At 42.3% G+C, this 27,174-nt stretch overlaps 1 protein-coding gene across 1 annotated transcript in view; it reads right to left on the minus strand.

Moving 5' to 3' along the window:
• The window catches only part of pof1b (POF1B actin binding protein), a 129,626-nt gene that overhangs the window by 11,397 nt on the left and 91,055 nt on the right, over nucleotides 1-27,174 (minus strand). The window contains exons 10-14 of the mRNA XM_068047997.1: nucleotides 25,847-25,960; nucleotides 24,369-24,521; nucleotides 17,410-17,532; nucleotides 5,591-5,719; nucleotides 180-250 (exon numbers count right to left, since the gene is read on the minus strand). Of these exons, the coding sequence (XP_067904098.1) occupies nucleotides 180-250; nucleotides 5,591-5,719; nucleotides 17,410-17,532; nucleotides 24,369-24,521; nucleotides 25,847-25,960 (590 nt within the window). The remainder of the gene's footprint in view (nucleotides 1-179; nucleotides 251-5,590; nucleotides 5,720-17,409; nucleotides 17,533-24,368; nucleotides 24,522-25,846; nucleotides 25,961-27,174) is intronic.

The following is a 27,174-nucleotide window of genomic DNA, read 5'->3' on the forward strand; positions in this document are numbered from 1 at the left end:
TTTATGTTGGCTGCACACAGTACCAAAGTTATACAATTTGTACATTCAATTGGTTTTGACAAAATACTGTTTAACTATTTGAAATAGAGTGCTGACAGGAAAATCAGTCAGTCAGTGACAGGCTGGTAATAACCCAAATGCGCTTGTACTTTCTAAGCAATGTTAATAATATGGAATACCGCTTCGTAATGATTGTGTGCGTCACATTCTTGTCTGTCCCACGTGGTGAAGATTTCAGTCTCATGATTTCCTGAGAAAGAGATTAAAGGAATCAAAGTTATCAGATTCAGTCTGGGATTTCAACCAAGATCATTTACAGTTGAGCACTTTTACAATGCTGTCTCAGTGTTCAGAAGAGCGTGTTCTCTTCAGACTGAGAATTGCTGTAGTTGAGCGAGTCTTGCCATTGACTTCCTGTCATTGGAACCCCTCGTAAAGAATAAAAGCAAAATACTGCGGATGCTGGAAATCTGAAATAAAAACAGAAAGTGCTAGAAATACTCAGCAAGTCTGGCAGTATCTGTGGAGAGAGAAACAGAGTTAATGTTTCAGATCTGTAACCTTACATCAGAACTAGCAAAGGTTAGAAATGTAATAGGTTTTGAGCAAGTGAAAAGGGGGAGGGGTGAAGACCAAAAGGGAAGGTGTGTGATAGGGTAGAGAGCAAAAAATGTCAAAGATGTCATAGAACAAAGGCAAGAGTACTAATAGTTGCATTAAAAGACAAAGCATTCGTCCAGAGAGAGTGTTAACGACAAAATAACAAATGGCACTGTCCAAAAGCAAAAACCTGAAAAACAAGTTTACAACAGGCACACAGTTAAAAAAATAAAATTAAATAAAACAAAATAAAATAAAGGCAGTCATGCTTTGAAATTGTTGAACTCAGTGTTGAGTCCAGAAGGCTGTAGAGTGCCTAATCAGAAGATGAGGTGTTGTTCCTCAGGCTTACGTTGAGGTTCACTGGAACACTGCAGCAGGCCAAGTACAGAAATGTTGGCATGGGAGCAGGGGGTGGGGGGGTGAATTAAAATGGCAACCAATCGGAAGCTCGGGATCATGCTTGCGGACTGAGCGGAGGTGCTCCACAAAGTGCTTTTACCTCCTTCCCAAAATCCACAAACAGGACTGTCCAGGTAAACCCATTGTTTCAACCTGTTCCTGCCTTCCTGGCCCTAACTGCCTCCTCTTCACTATGGATGTCCAACCTCTCTACACCTCCATCCCCCACCAGGACAGTCTGAGGGCTCTCCGCTACTTCCTTGGACAGAGGCCCAACCAGTCCCCATCCACCCTCCTCCACATGGCTGAACTTGTTCTCACACTAAACAACTTCTGCTTCAACTCCACTCACGTCTTTCAAATAAAAGGTGTTGCTATGGGTACCCACATGGGTCCTAGTTATGCCTATCGTTTTGTGGAAAATGTTGAACATTCTTTGTTCCGGCTCTGCTCAGGCCCCCTTCCCCAACTCTTTTTCTGGTACATCGATGACTGTATTGGTGCCGTTTTCTGCTCCCGCCCCAAACTGGAAAACGTCATCAACTTTGCGTCCAATTTCCACCCTTGTCTCACCTTCACATGATCAATCTCCGACATTTCCCTTCATTTCCTCGACTTCTCTGTCTCCATCTCTAGGGATAGGCTATCCACCAACTCCCACAGCTATTTCAACTACACCTCTTCACACCCTGCCTCCTGTAAGCATTCCATTCCATTCTCCCAGTTTCTCCATTTCTGACGCATCTGTTCTGATGATGCAACCATCCACGACAGCGCTTCTGATATGTCTTCCTTTTTCCCTCAACTGAGAGTTCCCCCCCACTGTGGTGTGAGGCCCCTCGACTGAGTCCGACTCATTTCCTGCACATCGGCCCTCATAGAGTCATAGAGAGATACAGCACTGAAACAGGCCCTTAGGCCCACTGAGTCTGTGCTGACCAACAACCCCCCATTTATACTAATCAGACATGAATCCCATATCCTTATCACATCCCCACCATTGTCCTACCACCTACCTACACTAGGGGCAATTTACAATGGCCAATTTACTGATCAATCTGCAAGTCTTTCGCTATGGGAGGAAACCGGAGCACCGGGTGGAAACCCACGCCCTCACCCTTCCCCCTCTCTCCCAGAACCTTGACAGGGTTCCCCTTGTCCTCACTTTCCACCCAAGCAGCCTACTCATCCAAAGGATCATCCTCCACCATTTCCACCACCTCCAGTGTGATGCCACCACCAAACATATCTTCCCCTCCCCTCCCCTGTCAGCATTCCGAAGGGTTTGTTCCCTTCGCGACACCCTTGTCCACATCCCACAGCACCTTCCCATACAATCACAGGAGGTGTAATACCTGCTCTTTTACCTCCCCTCTCCTCACTATCTAAGGCCCCAAACACTCCTTCCAGGTGAAGCAATGATTTACTTGTACTCCTTTCAATTTAGTGTACTGTATTTGCTGCTCATAATGCAGTCGCCTCTACTTTAGGGAGGCCAAACGCAGATTGAGTGACCACCTTGCGGAACACCTCCACTCAGTCCGCAAGCATGACCCCGAGCTTCTGGTTTCTTGCCATTTTAATTTACCACCATGCTCCCGGGCCAACATTTCTGTCCTTCGCCTGCTGCAGTGTTCCAGTGAACCTCAACGCAAGCTCGAGGAACAGCACCTCATCTTCCAATGAGGCACTCTACAGCCTTCTGGACTCAAGACTGAGTTCAACAATTCCAAAGCATGACTGCCTTTACTTTATTCTATTTTATTTTATTTTTTAACCATGTGCCTGTTGTAAACTTGTTTTTCAGGGTTTTGCTTTTGGACAGAGATGCTCATTACTCTACCATTAACATTCTCTCTGGACGAATGCTTTTTCTTTTACTACAACTATTCGCACACCCTTTGCCTTTGTTCTATGACATCTTTGTCATTTGATCTCTCCTGCCCTCTGCCCTATCACACACCTTCCCTTTAGTTCTTCTACCCCCCCCCCCCCCACCCCCTTTTCACTTGCTCAAAGCCTATTACATTTCTAACCTTTGCCAGTTTTGATGCAAGACCTGAAAGGTTAACTCTGTTTCTCTCTTCACAGACCTGCTGAGTATTTCTAGCACTTTCTATTTTTATCCCTTCTAAAGAATGTTATTTTAGAGGAGATCCTGGCATTTGCTCCCCTTCCAAACTGAGAGCCTCAACATCTCACAATTTTGTTTAAATTAAGCAGCCCATGCCAGCTTATAGTGTGACCTGGATACCATTTAGATTTGGGCTGGAAAGTGGTAGGTAACACTTGCACCTCATACATGCTGAGTAATAATCATTTCCAGCATGAGAAAGCCTAGATATTTTCCCTCGTCAGCATATGTCACTATCATCAACATCTTGGGTGTAACACTGACCCGAAATTGACCGGACTATCTATATCAGCACTGTGGCTGCAAGAGGACAAAGGCTTGGTACTGTGTGATGAGTGGCTCAGTACCTGACCCCTCAAAGCCTCTCCACTATCCACAAGGCTCATCAGGAGTGTGATGGAATGCTCACTACTTACCTAGATAGGTTTAGCAATAACACTGAAGAAGCTCGACATACCCAAACAATTTATTTGACCTATACCTCTGCTGCCGCCTCCATCACGAGTGCATTTTGGCTTTGGTACAATTTACAGCCGTTGACTGGAATAACTTAACAAGCTTATTTTGGCAGCACACCCCTCGGCTGTGATCTCTACCACGGAGGAGGAAAAAAGTAGCAATGTTGTGGGAATATTATCACTTCCAAGCTCCACACCATCATGACTTGGATATTTATCATTCATTCCTTCATTATTGTTGGTTCAATATCTTGGAATTTCCTACCTAACTCCACTGTGGGAGGACCATCACCACACAGAATGCAGCACTTCAAGGAGATGGCTCATCACCACCTTTTCAGGACAACTGGGATAGGCAATAAGTGCAACCTTGTCAGCAATGCAGTCATCTCAAGAACAAATAAAAACAAAGGGTGCTTCTACTGGTGCTGTTCTTAAAACAAAGATTCTAGCATTTTAAGAAAAAGGCTTTCTTTGTCATTGGAGCAGGGTCTATGCTAAATTGAAGTGATGCAGAATGGCCATACAGTACTCCACTGAATAAAATTCCTCATGCTTGTTGAACTGATTTTTTAATTAAATTAATTATCTGATCCTGGCTAACCTGTTTTGAAAATTTCTGACGCTACTTCTTTATCTAGTTTGTGTAATATTCCCTTCTGCTTGTCTTTCTAAAAAATATATAAATTTTAATGTCATTTTCATTCTAAGTGCGGCTGATAATTGAAGTCCGATTATAGAAGATTTCACTGCACTTGTCTGGTAGGTGCACCACTAAGTTAGGTCATTCAGTGTTCCCTGCTGAATCCTGCCTGAAATTACACCTTCATTCTGTCCTCAGACAGTATTCATTAATATATTAGCACAGTCACACTGCACCGAGGAGAGACCTAAGAAGATAAAACTAACTTACAAAATTGGAGGAGGCAAAAACTCAAATGAAATACTGATTTTAAAAAAAATCTGAAGATCAGGTTATGGATATTCTCTTGGAATTTCCACTGGGATTCTCCTGATCTCCAACCACAGCATCAGGAGAAATCCCAGAGAAATGGTGTGAGCAGCTGTTTACATCATTTCATTTGAATTATAGATTATGATAGAATGGTTACAGCATTGAAGGAGGCCATTCAGCCCATCATGCCTGTGCTGGCTCTCTGCAAGAGCAACTCACCTAGTCCCATTCTCCTGCCTTTTCCCCGTAGCCCTGCAATTGTTTTCTTTTCAGATCCAATTCTCTTTTGAAGGCCTGGATTGGATCTGCCTCCACCACACTCTCACTCGGTGCATAATCTATCATTCTACAGCAACTGTTAATTTGGTCCCGAATTATTATTTCTAACAGCTTTCCCACCACCGAGGCTAAACTGACTGGCCTGTAGGTTTTCTCCTAATCTTCTGTCAAAGTTATGAGGGAGATCAAGATAACTCAGTGGAAATTCTATCCCATTAAAAAGCAAGAACTACATGTCTGCTTTGAAAGTTAGCAAGGAAATCCAGTACTGAAAAGCTTAAGAATCATGTGGAGCTGAAATAGAAATGGGGAGAACAGGGTTAAATGCCACATATACAGTTGCACCAGGAGTGAATATTCTGCAATCTACTACAGGTACTGAGGTAGGAACACAACAAAAATCTACATATACTGTTCCTTACGGTATTGTTAGTGGCACTAGTTAGTTACACTGAAAGTACTGGAAAAGCTTGGACTGATGCCAGCAAGATGACGTGAGGCACATTTTTTAGTACCTTGTTTGCGTCTGTTGCCAAGCAATCAATGTTTGGTTGGTGATTTTAAATTCTGACTTTGGACCTTATCTATTTGGGGAAACTGCACTATCACCCACCTCAGGACTGCCTTCCATAAAACACTGTAATGCTAATCCAGAACCACAACACTGGGTACTGTTCCATCGCTAACTCTGTACTGAATTCATTCTTAAGCCGACATGACAGTGTCAATGCAATCAAAGAAAAGCTATGTGATATGACTCACCTCATTCTTTTCTTTGATGATGGTGTCCTTCTCACTCAGGTTATGATTGTATTCCAACAATTTAAGTTTCAAGCTGCTGGAACTGTCTTGTCCTGAAGACATTTCACGTTTCATATTGCTGATTTGTGACTAAAAGAGGCCAATGAGTTATATTAAAAAAAAGTCAGATCCACTGCTCATAACTGATAAATGAACCTACTCCCAGAAGAAAATAAAAGGCTGAATGGAACAATAATCATCAACAACCTTTAACATAGAGCAGCATCCCAAGACATTTCACAGAGATCTAATCAAAAAAATGGATGCCAGCCTGAAGAAGAAAATGTTATGAGGGGTGTCCAAAAGCTTTGTTAAAGAAGTGGGTCTGAAAGGAGGAAAGGGATGTGGAGAGGGGGAGGAGTAGGGAGAGAGGGAGAGAGAGAGAGAGAGAGAGAGAGATCCCCCTGTGCATAGCTAGTTAATTCCAGAGCACAGACCCAAGCCATTGAAGGCTGGCTCCCTATAGTGGGGTGAAGATTGAGGAGATACCCAAGAGTCTGAGTCAGAGGAATGGAGATCTTTGGGGGTGGGGTTTAGGGGGAGGTCGTAGGAGGTTATAGAGATAGGGAAAGGTGAGGCCATGAAGGGATTTAAACAGGAGGAATGGAAATTCTAATTTGAGGCATTTCAGGACCAGAAGACAGTGAGGACAGGGATGATAGGTGATCAGGACTTGGTGTGGTAGCTTGCAAGGACAGAGGGATGAAGCGTGGGTTTTATGAGGAGTGAATTAATGATGGTGGTCTTGTAAGAGTGCAATACCTGAGAAGAAGGAAGCATTTACAATGTCAGATAGCATGGTGGCCAGGAGCAGAACTTGGGTGGTCAGCATTTTATTGGGAATGTGGTTAAGGAAGCAGGAGATGGGTCTCATGGATGAGAAATGTGTATTGGATGGGCACGTTCTAAAATGTGAATACAAATCATTAGGATCAGAATAAGTAAGGTTGGGGAGAAACACACTTCATTTGAGAGAGTAAATCAGGTGGGAACATATTCTTGAAAAACGGAAATCAGTCTGGGTGGGGAAAGCAAGTCAGGCTAGAAATTACAAGCTTCATTTTAACAATGATGGAAAGTCAGGGGTGAGCCCACCTCCGCCGGCCCCGGAAGCCACGCAGCAATTCTGTGTGGTCCAGGCCCTTAATTGGCCTCAGGTGGATCTCCCGCCCCTCTGAGGCAGGAGGTCCCGCCTCCAAGAGCTGCCGGCCAATCAGCGGCCTGGCAGCTCTTCAGTCTCCAGGAGCGGTAGCCATTGCTGGGACTGCACCTAGCCAGGACCAGCAAGATGAAGCAGGCCCTGCAGTCGAGGTAAGTGAGTGGGCCTCACTGGGGACAATCAGCCAGGCCCCAGCGAGGTGGGGAGGGGGTCGATCAAGGGGGCAGCGGGAGGTGGTCCAGTGGGGCAGCTTGTGCTGCTGGGGGGGGGGGGTGCTCCCTTGGGCACAGGGTGCCCAATCAGTAGGGGGCCCCCCAAGCCTGCAAGGAGGTGCCCGGTATTATTACATGGCAATTAGTTGGCCATCTAAGGGCCTCAATTGGCCTATGCCATTCCCGTCGACTCGCCGCCCCTGCTGCCATTTTACCAAAGGCAGGGGAGATGCAAAACGGCCCACCCTGCCTTTCACCCAATTTTACACCCCCCCCCCCAATCGCCTCCAGCCTGCTCCTGTGGGTGTGGAGGGGTGGTGAGATTGTAAAATCCGGGCCAATAAGTCTGACTGAGGTGATGTAATAGTTTCCACAACAGATTTTGAAATAAGAAACTAAGAACAAGTGAAGCATAACAATGCACTTAAGTAATATTATTAAACAAACAAATCATTTTTAAAAAGCCGTTGCTTCAAAGTACAGTCACAGATAGGTAATGACTTTACCAAAATTATGTTAAATTAAGCAAAATTAGCAAATGAGATATTTTAAGTATGGGTGAAGGAGGGGAGGGGAGAAGGAGAGAGGAATGGGGTGCACAAATATTGCTAATTTTTTGAAAATAAATATAAAAGTGTACACAATTACTGCTAAAAGGAATCAGCTAGCTACACATTCATTGAATAGCCCCAGGTCTCCCCTGGTGGTTACAGTGAATGGCTGTAAATCTTCATTAACTAAATGAATGGTGTACAAAAAGGGAGAGCATCTTAATATGTGTAAGCTGAAACATTAATAGTGAGTCATAGGAATGGGGTAGGCTATTCAGCCGTCATGTCTGTTCCACCATGCAATGAGATCATGGCTGTTATATATTGGGAGGAACTTGTAAAGAAAGACAGACACCAAGATGACCAGATTACATGTTTAATGACATCATCACACACTGGGCATGCTCATAATTTCAGAATACATTTTGTTTCTTCCCCCCTATTAAATAAACAATTTACAGGAACACTAACTATACAACTTCAAAAATAAACAAATCTGAGAATATGCACACTTGACAAAATAACAACTGACTCTTTTTCTTTAAACAATATCTATAAATCAAGTCTAACAACGAGTTTACAAAGTCTTCCTGATCTTCTCACAGGTTTTGGTGTAAAGTCAGTTTATGGACTGTCTGGTTTCAGTTCAGGACTTACAGGAGCTCATGTTCCTTTTCCTGAAACTGGTACCTCAGACACTGAAGTCTGAACTGGTTCACATTCTGGTAAAAGCTCGCTATCAAATAGGTCATGCTCAAGTTTTGGATCATCCCTCGCTGGGAAGAGTGCACCTTCACAGCCTACTTTTGAGTCTTCAAGCGGCAAACATGACAAGACATCAATTATAGCATTCTCCTTTGAAGTGCAATATTCAATGTTGTAGTCGTACTGAGAGAAGTACAGCCCACCACTGCATCCATAATGCTGCCATTGTCGGTACTGCAGACTTTGAACCCAGAATAGCTACTAGGAGTTTATGATCTGTTACTAGCGTAAGGTTTCTACCCAATAAAAACTGGTGAAATTTTTTGATTACATTCACTCTTGGTCAGGGTGCATGACACGAAAGTACATCAATTATAAACGATAAGTCTTCCCTGATATCCTCTACACCGATGATATTAGCTTGACCCAACTCCCCCCTGTCGCATGGAGAAACTTACCTTCTCCCCCCTTGCCACCGGTGTTACGCCTCAGTTCCCCAGATGGGGATCCGAAGGCACAAGTGTGCCTGCCAGTGGCACGCAGATCACACCGGGACAGACAGCAGAAATGTTAAGGGTAATTAATTCATTTATTTTAATGAATTTAAATATTTAAATAGGGCTCCCGTCATCGAGCGGCGGGGTGGGGGTGGTGCCACCACGAGGCCTCGCTGCTGCCAGCAATATCGGGCCAGGCCCTCTTGATGTCGGGGTGCGTGGTGGCCCTCTCCCGGAGCATTTTCGGCCCCCCCAACTCCACGAACCCCAATGTTGGGGGTGGGGTGGGCGGGGGTCTGTAAAATTCAGCCCGTTGATTTTCAGGCCAAGTTACACTACCTCAGATTGTATGAAAGCACTTTCTCAACTTCTCATTGTGATCGTTGAGCCTTTTTAACACTTCATCCAACAGTTGAAGATTTTATTCCTCTGTTGCATGTCTCGATCAACATATCATCCTGAATTATACAAATAATGCAGCACTCCTTGCAAAATCTTATCCATTGTAGTTTGGAAGATTTTTGGAGGAGACTTCACATCCATAGGGCAGCTACATGTAGGAGTAAAACCCCAAGTCTGTGTTTATCATGAGATACTGTTAACTCTCTCAATACACACTAAGCTGTGCATAAGCAAAGAACAAATCCAACTTTGTGAATAGTTTGGATCCCACTAACTCTGCATACAAATCTTGAGAGGTTGGTAGTGGATACTGCTCAGCGACCACTGCCAGGTTGACTGTGACTTTGTAGTCCCTGCATAGTCTTATGGATTTGTCTGACTTGGGCACTATCACAGTCCGGGTTGCCCAATCACCGTGGTCAGTTTTCACAAGCACACCGTTTCTCTCTAGCTCCTCTTCAACCTGGATTTTGAGAGCATAAGCAACTGGCCTAGCTTTGCAATAAACTGGTTTTGCATCAGGCCTCATTCAGATGTGTGCTTTCACATCAATTATACCTTCATAACTATCTTCGAAAATGTTCCTGTAACTATTCATTAGCTGATCAAGCTTGTTGATCAGCTCAACTTGAAAAACATGCTTCCAGTCTAACTTCAGCTTACAAAGTCAATCTTTGACCATTAATGTTGGTTTGTTGACATATATCGCTATAACAATGGGTAACTTGAGGGACTTGCCCTTATATGGAACACTGCACTCCATTTGTTCACATGTTTCTAACATGTCACCAGGGTAGGTTTTCAACTGAACTGTGCTGTCAGTTACAGGTGCATCTATGAATTTGTGTCTCTACTCATAATGGAGCAATCTGTAGCTGTACTAATGTGCATGTTGTTGTGCTGTTGATTTGCCAACACCTTTGTACAAAAGTCACTGTCATTTATGTGATTGCTAGTGGCATAAACGCCATACAGCCCTAGCTTCTCTTTGCTTAAACATTCTGGATTTTCAATGTTGTGAACTTCACCCTTGTTATGCTGCTGCTTTCCATTACTAGAAAGAGTTCTCCTTCCTGCTTTGGTCTTCGATCAGCAAACAACTGCAATACACAAGGCACAAAAACCCCAAAAGTAAAGGCAGTCAACGATGGATAACAAAGGAAGTTAAGGATTGTATAAGATTAAAAGAAAAGGCCTATAAAGTTGCCAGAAATAGTAGTAAACCTGAGGATTGGGAGGATTTTAGAATACAGCAAAGGAAGACAAAGAAACTGATAAAGGGAGAATAGAGTATGAATGTAAGCTAGCAAAAAATATAAAACGGACTGTAAAAGCTTCTACAGGTATGTAAAAAGGAAATACTTGGCTAAGACAAATGTGGGTCCATTACAGGCAGAGTTAGGAGAATTTATAACGAGGAATAGAGAAATAGCAGAGAAGCTAAATGATTACTTTGTGTCTGTCTTCACTGAGGAAGATACAAGAAATTTCCCAGAATTAGAGATCCAAGGGATTAGGGGGAATGATGAATTGAAGGAAGTATTAGTAAGAAGGCTGTAATGGAGAAATTAATGGAGCTGAAGGTTGATAAGTCCCAAGGACCTGATATTCTACATCCAAGAGTGTTGAAAGAGGTAGCTTTGGTGATAATGGATGCATTGGTGATCATTTTCCAAAATTCTGTTGATTCTGGAGCGGTTCCTGCAGGTTGGAAGGTAGCAAATGTCACCCCACTACTTAAGAAGGGAGGGAGAGAGAAAACAGCGAATTAGAGACCTGTTAGCCTTACATCAGTCGTTGGGAAAATGGTAGAATCTATTATAAAGGATGTGATAAATGGATACTTGGATAATAGTGATTTGATTGGGCATAGTCAACATGGATTTATGAATGGGAAATTATGTTTGAAGAACCTGCTGGAGTTTTTTGAGGCTGTTACAAACAGAATTGATAAAGGGGAGACAGTGGACATGGTATACTTGGATTTTCAGAAGGCTTTTAATAAAGTCCCCGACAGGTTATTGGTTAGCACAGTTAAAGCACATGGGATAGGAGGTAATATACTGGCATGGATTAAGGATTGATTAACAGGCAGAAAGGAGAGAGCAGAATGAATGGGTCATTCTTGCATTGGCAGGCTGTGACTAGTGGGATACCGCAGGGATCAGTGCTTGAGCCCCAGCTGTTCACCATATATATCAATGATTTGGACATGGGGACCAAATGTAGTATTTCCAAGTTCGTGGATGACACAAAACTAGGTGGGAATGTGCCTTGTGAGGAAGATGCAAAGCAGCTTCAAGGGGATTTGGACAGATTTAATGAGTGGGCAAGAATGTGGCAGATGGAACATAATGTGGAAAAATGTGAGGTTATCCACTTTGGTAGGAGGAACAGATGTGCAGAGTATTTCTTAAATGGTAAGAGAATAGAAAGTGTAGATGTAAAAAGTGACCTGGGTATCCTTGTCAATAAGTCACTGAAAGCTAACATGCAGGTGCAGCATGCAATTAGGAAGGCTAATGGTATGTTAGTCTTTATTGCAAGAAGATTTAAGTACAGGACTAGTGAAGTCTTGCTTCAATTGCATAGAACTTTGGTTAGACTGCACTTGGAGTACTGTGTGCAGTTTTGGTCCCCTTACCTTAGGAAGGATATTATTGCCATAGAGGGAGTGCAACGAAAATTCACCAGACTTGTTCCCGGGATGGCGGGACTGTTGTATGAAGAGAGATTGGGGAAACTGGGCCTGTATTCTCTAGAGTTTCGAAGAATGAGAGGTGATCTCATTGAAACCTACAAAATACTTAAAGGAATAGACAGGATAGATGCAGGTAAGATGTTTCCTCTGGTTGGGGAGTCTAGAACCAGGGGACACAATTTCAAAATAAGGGGGAAACCACTTAGGACAGAGATGAGGAGAAATTTGTTTACTCAGAGGGTTATGAATCTTTGGAATTCTCTACTCCAGAGAGCTGTGGAAGCTCAGTCATTGAATATGTTTAAAGCAGAGATTGACAGATTTCTAAATACAAATGACAAAGGGATATGAGGATAGTGTGGGAAAAAGGCATTGAAGTGGATGATCAGCCATGATCATTTTGAATGGCGGAGTAGGCTCGATGGGCTGAATGGCCTACTCCTGCTGCTATGTTCTATGTTCCTATATTGTCTGTCTTTTGGCAATTACAGTCACAGTTCATACATTGAAAGAATGGGCATGTTCTTCAGAACTAATTGTAAAACATGAAGGTGAAAATGACCTACTGACCGACCTGTGCTGTGTAGTTGCCATTACAGCAATAACAAGTCTCTAAACATTTATCAACAGCGCTCTTCTGATCAAGTCTCGACTTGGCAGAATCCTTCTGACAGTGGACAGAAGCTGTACTAGTCACTTGCATGGGATGATATTCTTGAGTATTCTTTGATGCGCTCTCCATGGTAGAAGCAATCTTACATGCTAGTTCAAACATAAGATATTACGTGTTTAGTAACTTCGACTGGATTCTTTCATCCACCAACTCACACACGAATCTGTCTCGTAATGTATGGTCAAAAAATGTACCAAAATTGCAATGTAATGATAAATTCTTCAGTGCCACAATGTACTCGCCAACTGTTTCTATACTTCTCTGGTTTCTGGTTCCAAATTTGTACCTTTCTATCTCTAGTGGCTTAGGATTAAAATGTTCCTCCAACTTGGTGATAATTATTTTGAATGACACATCTTTTGCCTTGGTGGGATCAAGAAGGTTTGTTAACGTGCCATACACTCCTGGGCCCATCTCCATTAGCAAAATTGCATTCTTGCAGCTCAAGAATTACTTTATTCTGATCTGGGCTTCTTCACTTTCACCTTCATGTTCAAATATACAATTAGTTCTGAAAAACATGACCATTCTTTCAATGCATGAACTAAATGGTTCTCTAGCTCTATCATAGACATTCCCAGCCTTCGATGTATCCCATGGGTGCAGCCATTTTGTCCCATTTTCAAATGTAACAGTGACCAGTAAATACTTTACTGTGACTGTCTGCAACAGTGATACGGAAGCTAAGTCAGCCTAATCAGAATAAACTCACCAAAATCAGTGTGATCGGTAGTTGAATCCGATGGACCCTGGATTCTGCAGAATCCATTTGATTGAGTGCAGCTACATGTTTTCAGAAACAATGAGGCTGAACACAATCTACTCGAAAATCTTCACCATCCTATCAGGTAGGTCACTGAGAGTTCACTTATTTTGTTCATCATGGTCTCTACTGCCATTTGCTGCAAAAACTATTACACTTTAATCCCACCCTTGTCACAAAAATCTATTAGATATTGGGAGGAATTTGTAAAGAAAGACAGACACCAACTGGACAAATCACATGTTTAATGACATCATCCCACTCTGGGCATGCTCATAGCATAGGAATATATCACAACGACTGATCTGTATCCTAAATCCATTCACCTGTCTTGCCTCCATAACCTTTTATGCCCTTATCCAGCAAAAATCTATCACAGATTTAAAATTAATTGAGCTAGCATCTAGTGCTTTTTGTGGGAGAATGTTCCACACATCTACCACCCTTTGTGCGAAGAAGTGTTTCCTAACTTCCCTCCTGAATGGCCTGGCTCTGTTTTATGTCTCCTTGTCCTAGACTTCCCCACCAGTGAAAAAAAGATGGTCTCCATCTACCCTGTCGTTTCCTTTCAAAATCCTGAAAACTTCAATCATATCACCCTTAACTTTCTATATTCCAGGGAATACAACCTCATTTATGCTATCTCTCCTCATAATCTAACAATTGGACCCCTGGTAACATTCTAGTGAATCTGCACTGTACTTCTTCAAATGCCAATATATCCCTCCTAAGGTGCAGTGCCCAGAATGGTACACAGTACTCCAGATGTGTTCCAACCAGAGCTTTGTATAGCTGTAGCAAAGCTTCCTCCCTTTTTATTCTAGTCCTCTAGTTATACTAACATTTAATCACCATTTTTGATTTTTTTTTTGTACCTGACTACTATATGTTAGCAGCCAGTGTTCACGGATGCCTAAATCTCTTTGGACCTCCACTATTCCTGGCTTTCCACCATTTAAAAAAATATTCAGATCATTTTTTGGTCCAAAATGGATGACTTACCTTGCTGAAAATCCGTGTTGAAATCCATCTGCCACAGTTTTGCTCACAGAATTAATCTATCAATGTCACTTTGTAATTTTATGCTCTAGTCTTCGCTGCTTACTATATCACCTGTCTTGATGTCATCATCAAACTTGTAAAATATGGCTTGTTACAGACAGGTGGGAGACGACTGGGATTGTTCTCCTATTTCACCTCTCAACTGACTGCAGACAGTGTTTTATTAGAACTGTCTTTAACCCTTGAGGGTTTTAATAGTCAATAAACAGACAAACCACGGGTTTTCTCATAGTTTAAAAAAATATAAATGTCTATTATACAAAAACTGAAAATTCACAACTTCACACACACACACACACACACACAAGAAAAGATAGAGATTAAAAGATAGCATGCATTTATGTCTGTTTTTTTTAAAAAGTGTTCGTTGTGAAACCTTGTTTGTTTTCCCTGGAGGAAATCTTAAATGATGCAGGCCTGTTCTTCCTCTTCCTTTTGGTTCACTGGAAAATTTCAGGTGGACAGATGCTTTACTGTAGACTTCCTTGGTTAAATCTCAGTTACCATTTGATGACGAAGATCCTGTTTCAATCTCTCGGATGGGGAGTTTGCAAAAGTCACCTTTTTGTTTCTGCCTCTAGGTAGTTTATGAAGATGGTATTCGGCAGGGTCTTCTTCTTGGCTGGAACAGATCTCACTCAGCCTCCTAGATGCTGGCTTTCTGTCTTTGCTCTGACTTCTGCACAGAAGAGTCTCTTTTTTAAAAAAAATCCTTATCAGGCTTGGCTTCTGTCAGCTGATCCAAGTTGCTCTCCTCTGGTGTTTTCATACAATGTCTCTGAATGTGTGGCCATTGTTAGACAATGATCTTTGACAGTTGTTTATCTTAATTATGTGGTGTTTGGTCACACCTGTTATACTGATTTTGAGTCTGGAGAATCTATGGCCAGAGTTTTAGGTTGGGGGAGAGGCCATCTATACTGGTCCTGGAAGCCACACTGCTGTTTTGCCCTTAATTGGCCTTAGTAGGGATTTCTACCCCTCTGAGGCAGGAATTCCAGTCTCCAAGAGCTCCTGGCCAATCAGTGGGCCTGCAGCTCCTCAGTCCTAACAGTGCCACCAGGAGTGGTGACCACTGCTGGGACTGCAGCCAGCCAGGACCTGCAAGATGGAGCAGGCCCCGGAACTGAGGTAAGTGTGTGGGACCTCGCTGGGGACAATGAGCTAGGCCCCGGCGAGGTGGTGGGGGAGGCGCCGATTGAGATGGTGGGGGAGGTGGTCCACTGGGGGCAGCTTGGACTGCTGGGCGGGGTCTCCTTGGCTTAGAGTGCTTGATCAGGCATTAGCAGGCAGCCTCCTTGACTGGTGAAGAGCCCATCCATCGCCAATAATATACCAGTGGTGGCAGGAGGGCCACTTAAGGGCTTCAATTGGCCTGGAGCAGGCAGGCTGTTTTCCACCTCCCACACGGCTAGTAAAATGGCAGGGGGGGGGTGGGGGGGGAAGCTGGGTAGGTGACGGAAATAACACCCCCACCTCCCACTCGATTTAATGCCCCCACCCCCCACCTCCTCTTGGGTCGGGGGGGGGGGGGGGCGGTAAAATTCCAGCCTATGATTGCAAAGATCAATGTTAGTCCATGTGGTTGAAAAAGGTAGCCATTAACACTGGATAATCCCATTAGCATTTCTAATACCTTCTTCAAGACTGGTCCAGACATGACGCAGTCACTATGTATTTTCACAGTACCAAAGAGGTCACCTGACCTCTTACTCCATTTTGCCCTGTAGCAAAAGTGTGTCCGTTTTGGGACGTTAACTCATTAGTTCATTCATATTGCTCCTTGCGTGAGTGTGATAGATAACACAATAGAGAACGTAAGTCATTAGTAAATTCAGTGAACAGTTGGGACTCCAACGCAGATCCTAGTCATGTCCATCCAATTGGAGTACATACCCATTATCCCATCTCTCTGTCTTTGACCACTTAACCACGTCAGTAATTTGCTTTCAATTCCATGTGCTTTAATTTTAGCTAACAGTCTCTTATATGGAACTTTACTGATTCCTTCTGGAAGTCCATATAAACTACATCCATAAACATTCCTTTTTCTACTAGTTCAGTTAGTTCCTGAAAAAAATTCAGTTAGGTTCATTAGACATGACCTATTCTTTACAAATTCATGTTGTCTCTCTCGAATCAGTTCATGTTTCCCTAAGTGCTCATTCACTCTGTCCTTAATTGTAGTAACTTCTCCACAACAAATATTAGATTAACAGGTCTATAATTTCTTCCTTTCTCTCATCGTTCTTAAATAATGGAGTTACATTTTCAATTTTCCAATGTAAAGGGACAATTCCTGAATCCAGAGAGCTTTAGAAGATTATGGTTCATGCATCTGTAATTTCCTCATCTGCTTCCTTTAAAATCCTGGGATGGGAACCATGAGTCCAGGAGATTTTTATGTCTTTAGTGCCATTATTTTTTTCTGATACTGTTTTTTTGTCTTACATTAACTTCAGTGAGTTCCAGTCCTTGATTCATTATTAATTTCCCTGGAATGTCAGGTGCATTGTCCTCTTCCTGTACTGTGAAGATTGGCACAAAGTAGCTATTCAACAAGTCTGCTATTTTCTTATTTTTGTTTTCAAAATTACCTGCATCTGTCTTTAGAGGGCTCACATTACCCTTGTCTACCTATTTACTTAGAACTTTTTGTGTTAATTGTCAGTTAATTGGCTAGTGAGTGTGAATAACTTTAATTGGCCAGTGAATTCTATAACTAAAAATTATAAGCACGGTTGAAGTATTTTGTTGTCATGCTTGGAATGCACTACTTGAAAAGGTGGAGGAGGCAGATTCAGTCATAACTTTCAAAATGGAATTGGATATATACTTGAAAAGGTAAATAATTTACAGGGTTATGGCGAAAGAGCAGGGGAGTGGGACTAATTAGGTACCTCTTTCAAAGAGCCTGAACAGACATGATGGACCAAATTGCCTCCTTCTATCCTGTATCATTCAATGAGTTGTAGATACAAATTCCAATTGGGGCTGAAAAAATAGTGATCATGTTGTATTGAAAACAGTGACAGCAAGGAAAGAATTTCCATACCCTCAAATTATTGATCTCCTTGTCCTTTTCTTCACGCAGCTTGTCGACCATTTCATAGTAATTATTTGAAGTTTCTGCCTTAAATATCGAGCTGTATGATAAACTTGATGGGCTCTTGGTCAGCTATAAATATCAAGTATTATAGTCAGTCTTAAACAACAGTTTTCAGAATGGACTACTCTATGCCAATTCGACAAGATTCAAATCATTTAGCATCAAACATTTGAGTTAACACAAGTCAGGCTGTATTCTCCAGCATTATATTTTGTGGATATTACTCACATTGTTTAATGTGGTAATACTGCCACAGGAAGTATATGGCATTCATTTTCAGTTTGTTTACATATAACAAAAATGATTTCCCCAACACGCTGATGCAATTAATATTGTTCTGTGGACACCATCCCATGCCAGCAGACTCCATTTCAATTTTTCACATCAGGTTTATGTTCACCAGTTTTGCCAGTAATTTCTTACCTTTCTCTGCCTTCAGACTTGGCAAAGGCTGCCAATGGGTGCTATGCATTATGAGTTTGTTCAAATGCTGTGAGAAATTTTGGCCCCCTTTTTGTCACCTGTCTTTAACTCTCCACATACCGTCAAATTTCACCTGAACTACAATTTTTCAGTCCCACCACTTGGTTACCCACCTGCTTATGTACAGACGTGCACCAGATGTCAATAAGAGAGAAGATTGTTGGGATGTAAAGCAGACGACCAATTTGCTATTGCCCATTTTTTACAAGGCAGCAAAAGTTAAAATGACTCCCTTCTGGGGAGCTTTTGACTCATTTCCAGCCATTTGTGATTAAGCAACATTCCTACTGGAAAGTCTAGGCTAGTGCATTTTTCTACAAAAAAGATTAAGATGTATTTAAGTTTCGTAGGTACGTAAAATTTACAAATGATAACAGTGCATCTGTTGCCACTTTGGAAGCACTGTGGTTTCATTAACAGGCTGTTGCAATAATGCCTTAATTTTCACAGTGAGACAAATAAGATTATAACCTTGCTTAACTGGGATACTGATTCATTAATAAAGGCCAGAGTTAATCATCAGTATCAGAGCATCAGGGAATACAGAATTTGTTTTTTAAACAATGTTAGCTCAGCATGAAATATTCCGATTTAAAAAAAAACACAATGTGCAGGCTGAGACAACTGTTGTGTGATATCCCTTTAAGATCTTAGTGTGCTAATGAGATAAGTGCCTGGGTGTAGTCATGTGATTCAGAGCCAGAGTAACTCTGTAACTGTAACACCCTGGAGGCAAGTCCTGTAAATAGTGAGCTCTGCACTGTATATAATAGTTTAGCTGTAAATAAACCTGTTTGAGATTTTCAACCAACTGAACTCCATGCATCTCATTTATGTTACATCAGACAACATAAAGGGAACTCATTACTTGGTAGCAAGCTTCTCACTGCATAATGGCAGCTGTGGGAGACAGAATCCAAGCTTGAAGACCACAGGCAAACAGCTCTAAAAACTACCTTCCTACCGCCAAAAGAGAGTTTCAAAATAAATACTGGCTCAAACATGGAAAGAAAAAATACTTACCTCCAGCTGTAGAAGATAGAGCTGAGTGACAGGCTGCAAATCAATCATTGTGATCAGGTGAGGCAGTGTGCCGTCGGTAGAGAAATCCCAGTTTAAAAAAAAAGCTTAGAAGTCCTTAAAAAATTGATCTTGTTTCTCTCAAAGGCTCCCTGGGGAATAAAAAAAATGGGGAAGACCCAACTCCTTTCCCAGGCTGATCAGGTCGGCGCCATTACAGGAGGCATCCGACAGCAAAAAGCATGGAAATCCTCCATTCATGCAGCGCGCAGCTAAAGCTATAAAAAGAAACCCAATGAATCACTCCCACTTGAAGAGCTTTCATTCACTTGGCCAGAGTTTTAAAAAACCCACAAAACAACTCAAGTATGAAGAATTGCCTATGGAACAGCTGCATAAATAAACTCTAGCAAAAAAACACTTGAAATGCTTATTGCACAACTGTGTAAACAAACAGACTAGAGTGCTGGAAGCTAGACAAACAGACAAGCACTGCTAAATACCTGTTTCTGTCAATCAAAGCAGCTAAGAGAGTTTTTTTAAAGGGAAAGCAGTACAGAGTCATAGAACCAATCTCTAAACAAGTTTTAAAGTAAAAGAACAGCAGAAAAATGGATACCAAATTCCCCAGCATGAGCTGGAAGGCCTTGGATATCCTATCCAAGTTTAAATTATTGAAACAAAGAATGTAGTTATGCTTTAAAGACCAAGTAATTCCAGAAACAGAAAAACAAGTTGTAAAAATAATGATAGCAATTGGAAATGAGGGATTACATAGAATCAACGAGTACAATTTCTCAGAAATTGAGCTTGTCGGACCGAATAATGGAGCTGGTGATCGTATCAACACCCACTGAAGCGTTTCAGAATGACCTCTTGGAGAAAAAGAAAGGTCACAGCATTGATGCACTGCTGGAAGATGGTAGGAAATATGAAGCCATTGTAGCTGGACAACAACACCTGCAAGCACTAGATACAGCCAACAATATCGGCACCATAACCAGGTCACAATGAGCAAGCAAATTGTGTGGTAAGTGTGGTCTGTCCCATACACGGCAAAATTGTCCTGCATTTCAAGACTTGTGCACGGCGTGTGGTACAAAAGAACACTGGGCGCGCCTGTGCAAGAGTACTGGCTCCAAAGATGTAGCCAGAAGTCACAGCGGAACACAAGTAAACAGAAAACAGGGCAACAGCAGCAAGGAAAGTGCCAGAGACCTGTGTAAATGCAAGGCAATACCTGAAGCCCGCAGCAAAACAGACCTGAGACAAGACCCAGAGTGAAGTAGTTCTCAGACAGAAGATGAACAGGCATTCCACATTGTTAACTTGATGAAGTCCAACAACTGGAAGCTTTCGTCACTATTAACATCATGTTCCCAAAGAAAGTTGGCAAACATACACTCCGAGTCAAGAATGACACTGGTGCTAGTGCAAATATCCTACCAGTAAGAATCCTCAAAGATATGTACATGATTTTTGGAAATCAATGATACAACCAACAACTGCCAAGTTATCTGCATACAACAGGTCGCCCATCCCTTGCAGTGGCACAGTAACAATGCAATGCAGATATGGCAAGTCAGCATGGAAACCACAAATGTTCTACCTAGCAGACATGAGTGGACCAGCAGTGGCAGGACTACTGGCATGTAAGGACCTCAAAATCATCACCATCTACGAGGTCACCAAGGTACCCACTACAGCAGAACAGACCAATGGTATCCGGTTGGCAGTGGGTAGGAGTGCCAGGGGAAATCTCCAAAGACTGTAACCCACTCGCAGACTCTGACCAGCATCAAATGGTGCAGTCTGGAAACCCAGCAACAGCACAACTATGCCATGCCTTTACTTCTACTTTCGAGAGAACCGCCAGGACCACAATGAGCTAGAACAGACAGACACCTCCATGAAGCCAAGTACTCCTCCCCCAACAAGACCTTCAGATGTGGAGAATAAGGAGAGGCGATGGACACACAACGCCCTGAGGAAGCAGGGAAGGAATGAGTTGAAGCATTGTCTGTTGTTTCTTCGAGATGAGGTGCTGGAACTTTCCAAGAATGACAAGACCTCAATAATGGTCATCCTGAGAAAAGCAACAGAGTATGTTAGCAGGCTGAAGGCAGCACAACAGAAACTTAATGCAGAGAAGGAGAAACTTCAGAAACAACAGCAACAGATGAGACAAATTCCCCGAGCAAGAGCTGTCAAACCACCCAGATGACATATGGACTTTTGAGCCTCCATATTTGTGAAATTTCATAATCCCTATCCATGTGTAAATAACTTTAATGTTATCTAATGTCATGTATTTTTACTTTTAGCATACAAGACCTATCTTTGGAAAGAAGGGGGATGTTGTGTGACTGCCTTTAAGAGTGATATCCCTTTAAGATATTAGTATGTTAATGAGATAAGTGCCAGGACGTAGTTATGTGACTCGGAGCCAGAGTCACTCTGTAACTGTAACACCCTAGAGGAAAGTCCTGTTAATAGTTAGTTCTGCCTTGTATATAATAGTTTAGCTGTAAATAAACCTGTTTGAAATCTTCAACCAACTGAACTCCACGCATCTCATTTATGTTGCATCAGACAACATGAAGGGAACTCGTTACTTGGTAGCGAGCTTCTCACTGTAGCTAACATCTCCTATTCGGCCTTGGGAATTACTCTGAAGTACTAAAAACCTGTTTGATGGTAGAAAAGATGGGATTCATTGATTAGTATGGCTTTGGCCTATGCTAGGTTTCTGTGCAAGTGATGACATTTTTCTGCAGGCTGCCAATAAATCGATGGGCAGATTTGGGTGCATCACTACCAACAAATGACAAGCTCAACTTTGAGGTTTCCTACTCCCAACATTTTCTCTAGCCAATATCAGGAGTTTCCAGCCATACTTTACATCATGTGACAACCATAGTGTTGAATATTTGTAACTGAAAGGAGTAGAGATAGCGAGCAGCATCATAGTCAATCTTCAAAATAATGACTGAGACTGGATTTTCATCATGATAAAGATAACTCACCACTTATTCATACAATGGGCTGAATCTAATGGGCCCCTCGGAGACAGGCTAGGAGGCGGTGGGGGGGGGGGGGCACTGAATTGCATTAGAAGGCAGGGGGCAGGGGGCCCATTGCCTTCCCGTTGCACCACGATTAAGTCGGGGGAGGAAAAGGCCAAATACAGCCTTCCAGCACAGAGGCGAATTTAAGACCTTAAGTGGCCAATCTTCTTGCTGCCGCTGGAATTAAACCAATGGCAGGGGGACCTCCATCGCACAGGGTGGTCACCCAGTAAAACGAGGCAGCCTTCCTGCGGGATCCGGGTGTGGGGGGGAACCTCCTCTGTGGGAAATCTGTGGCCCACAGAGGGCCCCCCGGTAGCAAAGGCCACCCCTCCAGTAACACCTCCCTCCTTGCCCTCAATGCCCACCCTCCCCCACCACATCCCACATCGCCAGGGCATGCTGGACTGGCCCCGGCGACCACGCCTCACTTACCTCTGGTCTGAGGCTCCTGCACTGGGTGTTGATTCTACTCAGCTGATGGTCCTCTTATTGGCTGACAGCTCTTGGAGGTGGGATCCCTGTCCTTAAAGGGACAGGGATCCCGGCATTGGGCATTTAAGTGCCGTTGAATTTTGCCCAGGGGCTCTGCAAAACCAACGTAAGGTTCCCCTCACCTTTTTTGCCCAGTGCCGGGAGCCCTGCCAGCACAACTAAATTCAGCCCAATATCTACTTTCTGATAGAGAACTAACCTCTCAGAGATGGTTGTGTCATCAACAGAAATCATTATTTCTGGTAATGAAACAGATAGGGATCAAATGCACTTTCCCTTGAGCCTCTTGTGAAGTTGTTTCGAGTTAGTATTATAAGTTGTACATTCGGTTCGACAGCTCATTTATTGCAGCACAAGAGGTCAACTTTTCAGTGGGGTGAGGATATATAATATTGAAAGCTTGACCAGATTTTAGTGGTGATCACACCAAGTTCAATAGCCTACTGGCTACTTTTTCCAAAATAAGGCAGCATTCCTTCGAATTTTAATTGTTTTTAATGTGTAAAATGAATTTTGCTGTTCATGGTCTTCATTTCTTTGACTGCTGAGATCAGCTCTACTACAGAGATATGCCAATTGATTCTTCTCATGGAGAGATACAGCACTGAAACAGGCCCTTTGGCCCACTGAGTCTGTGCTGACCAACAACTACCCATTTATACTAATCCTACATTAATCCCATATTCCTTACTACCTACCTACAGTAAGGTGAATTGGCCATTGTACCTGGCCATCAACCTGCCAGTCTTTAGCTGTGGGAGGAAACCAGAACACCTGGTGGAAACCCATGCGGTCACAGGGAGAACTTGCAAACTCCGCACAGGCAGTGTCCAGAACCGAACCCGGGTTGCTGGAGCTGTGAGGCTGCAGTGCTAACCACTGCGCCACTGTGCCACCCCATCTCTCTTCTAAATTGGTAATCCCAGTGCCTTATGTTCTTTAGAATATGAGTGTAGTTACAGTTTTACTATAGTTGCCAAGGAGTCTGAAAAAGGACCAATGTACTCCAAAAATGACCTTGATTAATATTTGACCTTTTGTTCAGAAACAGGCTAAGGGGAGAGAAGTATTCAGTGGGTTCAAATGCTCTCTAGTCAGCAGAACTATAATACATTCACAAACAAACTGTAACATCAAATAATCTACCTCTGTTAGGGATTCAAGGAATTTCTAGCAGGAACCAGTAAATGTAAAAATAGGCATCATGTACATGGTCCAAACATGTCAGAAACATTTGTTCATAACGGTTTTTTTGGCGCAGTACTGGAAGGGGTACAAGCATTTTTGCAAGCTTAGGGGGATATCAACAGATACTGAACCAAGACTTTTCAAATGATTTGAATCTAGATTGCCAAATTCTCTTTCATACGTGACCATTCCTCTGAATTAATGTGAAACAGGTATTGAAATGGACACTTAGAAAGGAAATTCTGTTAAAGTGGGAGAATGGCTATTTTCCTCTAATTAACAGTGTTCCTGCATGTCATTAGTGAGCTGTTCATTACCAAGAAAAACATGCACTGCCTCCTTTACCATTAAGAGGGATCTTACTCCCGAGGAGGTTATTTTAGGCTACAAGTTCCCTGGATGTCATTTAAATATAAACATAAAAGAGGAAATTGAAATATTATGTATTTTTAAAATTATGACACTATAGTTTAGTCAAAAATTAAAATGATGTCTACAACCGCAAAATGCTGGACACAGCAGGTGTATCTTAAGGCGGTGATCAGGTAAGTGAACGGACTCCATGTAATTGGAATAGTTTTTATTCTCTCAATTTATTTGAAAAATATTTAAATATGCAGTTATGTGGAAGGTACAATGTCTGTTCCTTACCTGTTGTCGGAGTGTCTCATTTTCTTGTTCCAGAGCACGCTTGCTGTATTCCAACTCCTTCACACGGAACTCCTTATCAGCCTCTGAGTTCCTCAGATTTAAGATTAAATCCTCAAGTGATCGGTTAGTTGAACTATTCTCCTTAATAGTGTTCTGAACCAAAACGCCAAAAAACACATTGAGAGTACGACCTTTACATGTTGTTTTGCCCCCATCTACCCCCCATCCCACACCGTCTCATAATACTGACACAATATGCCAATTTAACAAATACTAGATGAATTATTCAATTGTACACTATACTATTAATGCAGCTGCAGTATTCATGTGAAAATTGTCAGCTTGACTGTTAATGTAAAAGCAGGCACTGTATAACACCACTGTAAGTGTTCAGAAATCTCTTCATCAGAAGATGTCAAGAGAAAATGTCAGTGATTTTCACAGCTCAGTTCATTTATTGTCTGCTAGATGAACTGGTCATGAGGTATACAAAAGAAATACATCATAGATGCTGGAAATTATTCATAGCAAGGATGGAGAGGAAGATACAGCATTTACCAACCATTACACAACCAACATAACAGCAACATAGGATACTTTCCAGATAACACTGCCATTCTATCTCTAGGTATACAGTATGAACAGATGGTATTTTGTAAGTCAGTAAGATACAGCAGTTGAGAGGACATATGAGCCACAAATTGTAAACTGCTAGGAACGCACTCCATAGGAGATTCTGCTTAATGCATAGCAAAGTGTGTTACTGATGCCCCCCACCAGCAACAAAGGCAATGAAATACAGAAAGTAATCACTACAGGGATTAAAATTACATTGTATGATATTGGTAACCAATACATTTACACACTTGTATGAAATTCTGCCATCCCTCTTTTTTCATGGTTCAACACCTTGTAAAATAGCAGGTAGATGTTGATGAGTTTGTCACCAGTATCACACAGTCTGATTTATAACCCCTTGGTGATTACTTTCTATATTCTATTTTTACTGGTATGCAGGTCAATGACACATGGTACATGTGTGAAATTGAATCATGTGAATTGATAAGCAGCGATATTATACTTGATCTCACAAGCAGTTCTGTGAGGATATTGATAGAGATATACCATACCATCTACATAATACACCATATTAACAACGAAAGCAGGTGATGGGACTCAGTCCAGATAAGTTCCACTTCATTTTTACAGCTATAACTTTCTGAAATACATCATTGGCTCAGTTGTATGAAATGCGATGAAAATAATGCAGGACATTTTGTCTCCTCAAACAACACAAGGTCTCAAAGACTTTAAGTAAGCTGAGTAGAATGTAAAGAGGGCATAATTAAGGGCTTGTAAGATGAGTACTCTCATGAGAAGATTCCTGATTAATCATCAGCTTTTGTATTAGCATCCTCCGTTTTAAATAAATAACACAAGAACTGAGTGCAATAATCACAACTGTGTAAATGCTCTACCTGTAGCTGCCGGTTGTTCTCTCGCACAGACTCCAAGATCTTCAAGTATTCTGCCACCTGCTGAGATTTAAAACCCAGGTCTCTTTCCAGCATCTCCTTGTCTGTTGCAAGTTTCTGTGGAAATAAATAGGTAAATATTCCTTTAAATTAAAAAAGTGACGTAAAATAAATATGCAAGTTAATGCTGCATGCAAGATCTAAACAACTGGAATTAAATTAAAATCAGCATTCTGCACCTCCAGTTTTCAGATTCAACTCCACAGTTTGTGCCTCAAATTGTTTCTATAAAATGTCCATCACTAACCAAATACAGAACAATCTGCCTCATTAATATTCAAACTGAATGCTGGATTCTATTTCACCAACAGAAAACAACCTGGTTTCAACACTGCCCCCTCCCCTACCACGTCAACCCCATCTGAAGAGAAAACTAATGGCACAAGACAAAGAATTATGGCACAATTTGTGATGCGAGTCCTGAAGACATTCATGGATCATGTGACAAGACTAGCCATAGGGAGATGAAGGAACATTCACACTCCAATATATGTTCAAATATTTCTACAAGAATCCCTGTACTATTAAGCCAGAGTATCTGATTGCTTCGATGGGTCCCTGCAACATTATGCAGGTGCATCGCAGAGCTGCTGTGTTAGGGAAGGAGCCCTACTGCTTTTTCCTTACTCTTGTGGATTGTAGATATGCAGTTTGTGCGAAACCACTTGGTGAATTTCTCAACGTGACTCAGATATTCCTGCTATCTTCATGTGGCAGGAAAGCCACAAGTGCTTCCCACTCAGGCCACCAGTTAACACTGCAGTCGGGGCCTGATGGCTTCTCATGTCATTTCTTATCCAACCTCTTTTTCCATGCAACTTTATTTTGCATTAGACTCAAACCTGGCAGTTCTCCCAATGGCTCAGATGATAAGTGCAGTATACAACTGGGAACAGGGTGGGTGGCAGGGTGAGCGTCAAACTCCTAACCTCAGCAGAGTGAAGCCCAAGCGATTTTAACGCCTAGGCCTCATCTGTATGCTGGTTAGCTGTCTGCCCAAAATGGATGGGAAGTGCCAGCTGGCTGGCAGGCAGGAGCAGGATTTCAGGTAGCAGGACAGTTGCTGGCAACAAGATAAATTGCGGGGACTGGTTTTTGGGAGGGTCTTAAGGGAGGAAATAGTTGGAGCCTGGGGCAGCAGAGGCACTCCATTCCACCTGGCCCACAAGGAAAAGTTTAAAGAACTTCTGTTTGGGCCTCATTTGAGGCTGGATTTTGTTCCTGCTATCTTCATGTGGCAGGAAAGCCACAAGTGCTTCCCACTCAGGCCA

This window comes from Heterodontus francisci, chromosome 15 (assembly GCF_036365525.1).
Source record: "Heterodontus francisci isolate sHetFra1 chromosome 15, sHetFra1.hap1, whole genome shotgun sequence".
Classification (NCBI taxonomy): Eukaryota; Metazoa; Chordata; class Chondrichthyes; order Heterodontiformes; family Heterodontidae; genus Heterodontus; species Heterodontus francisci.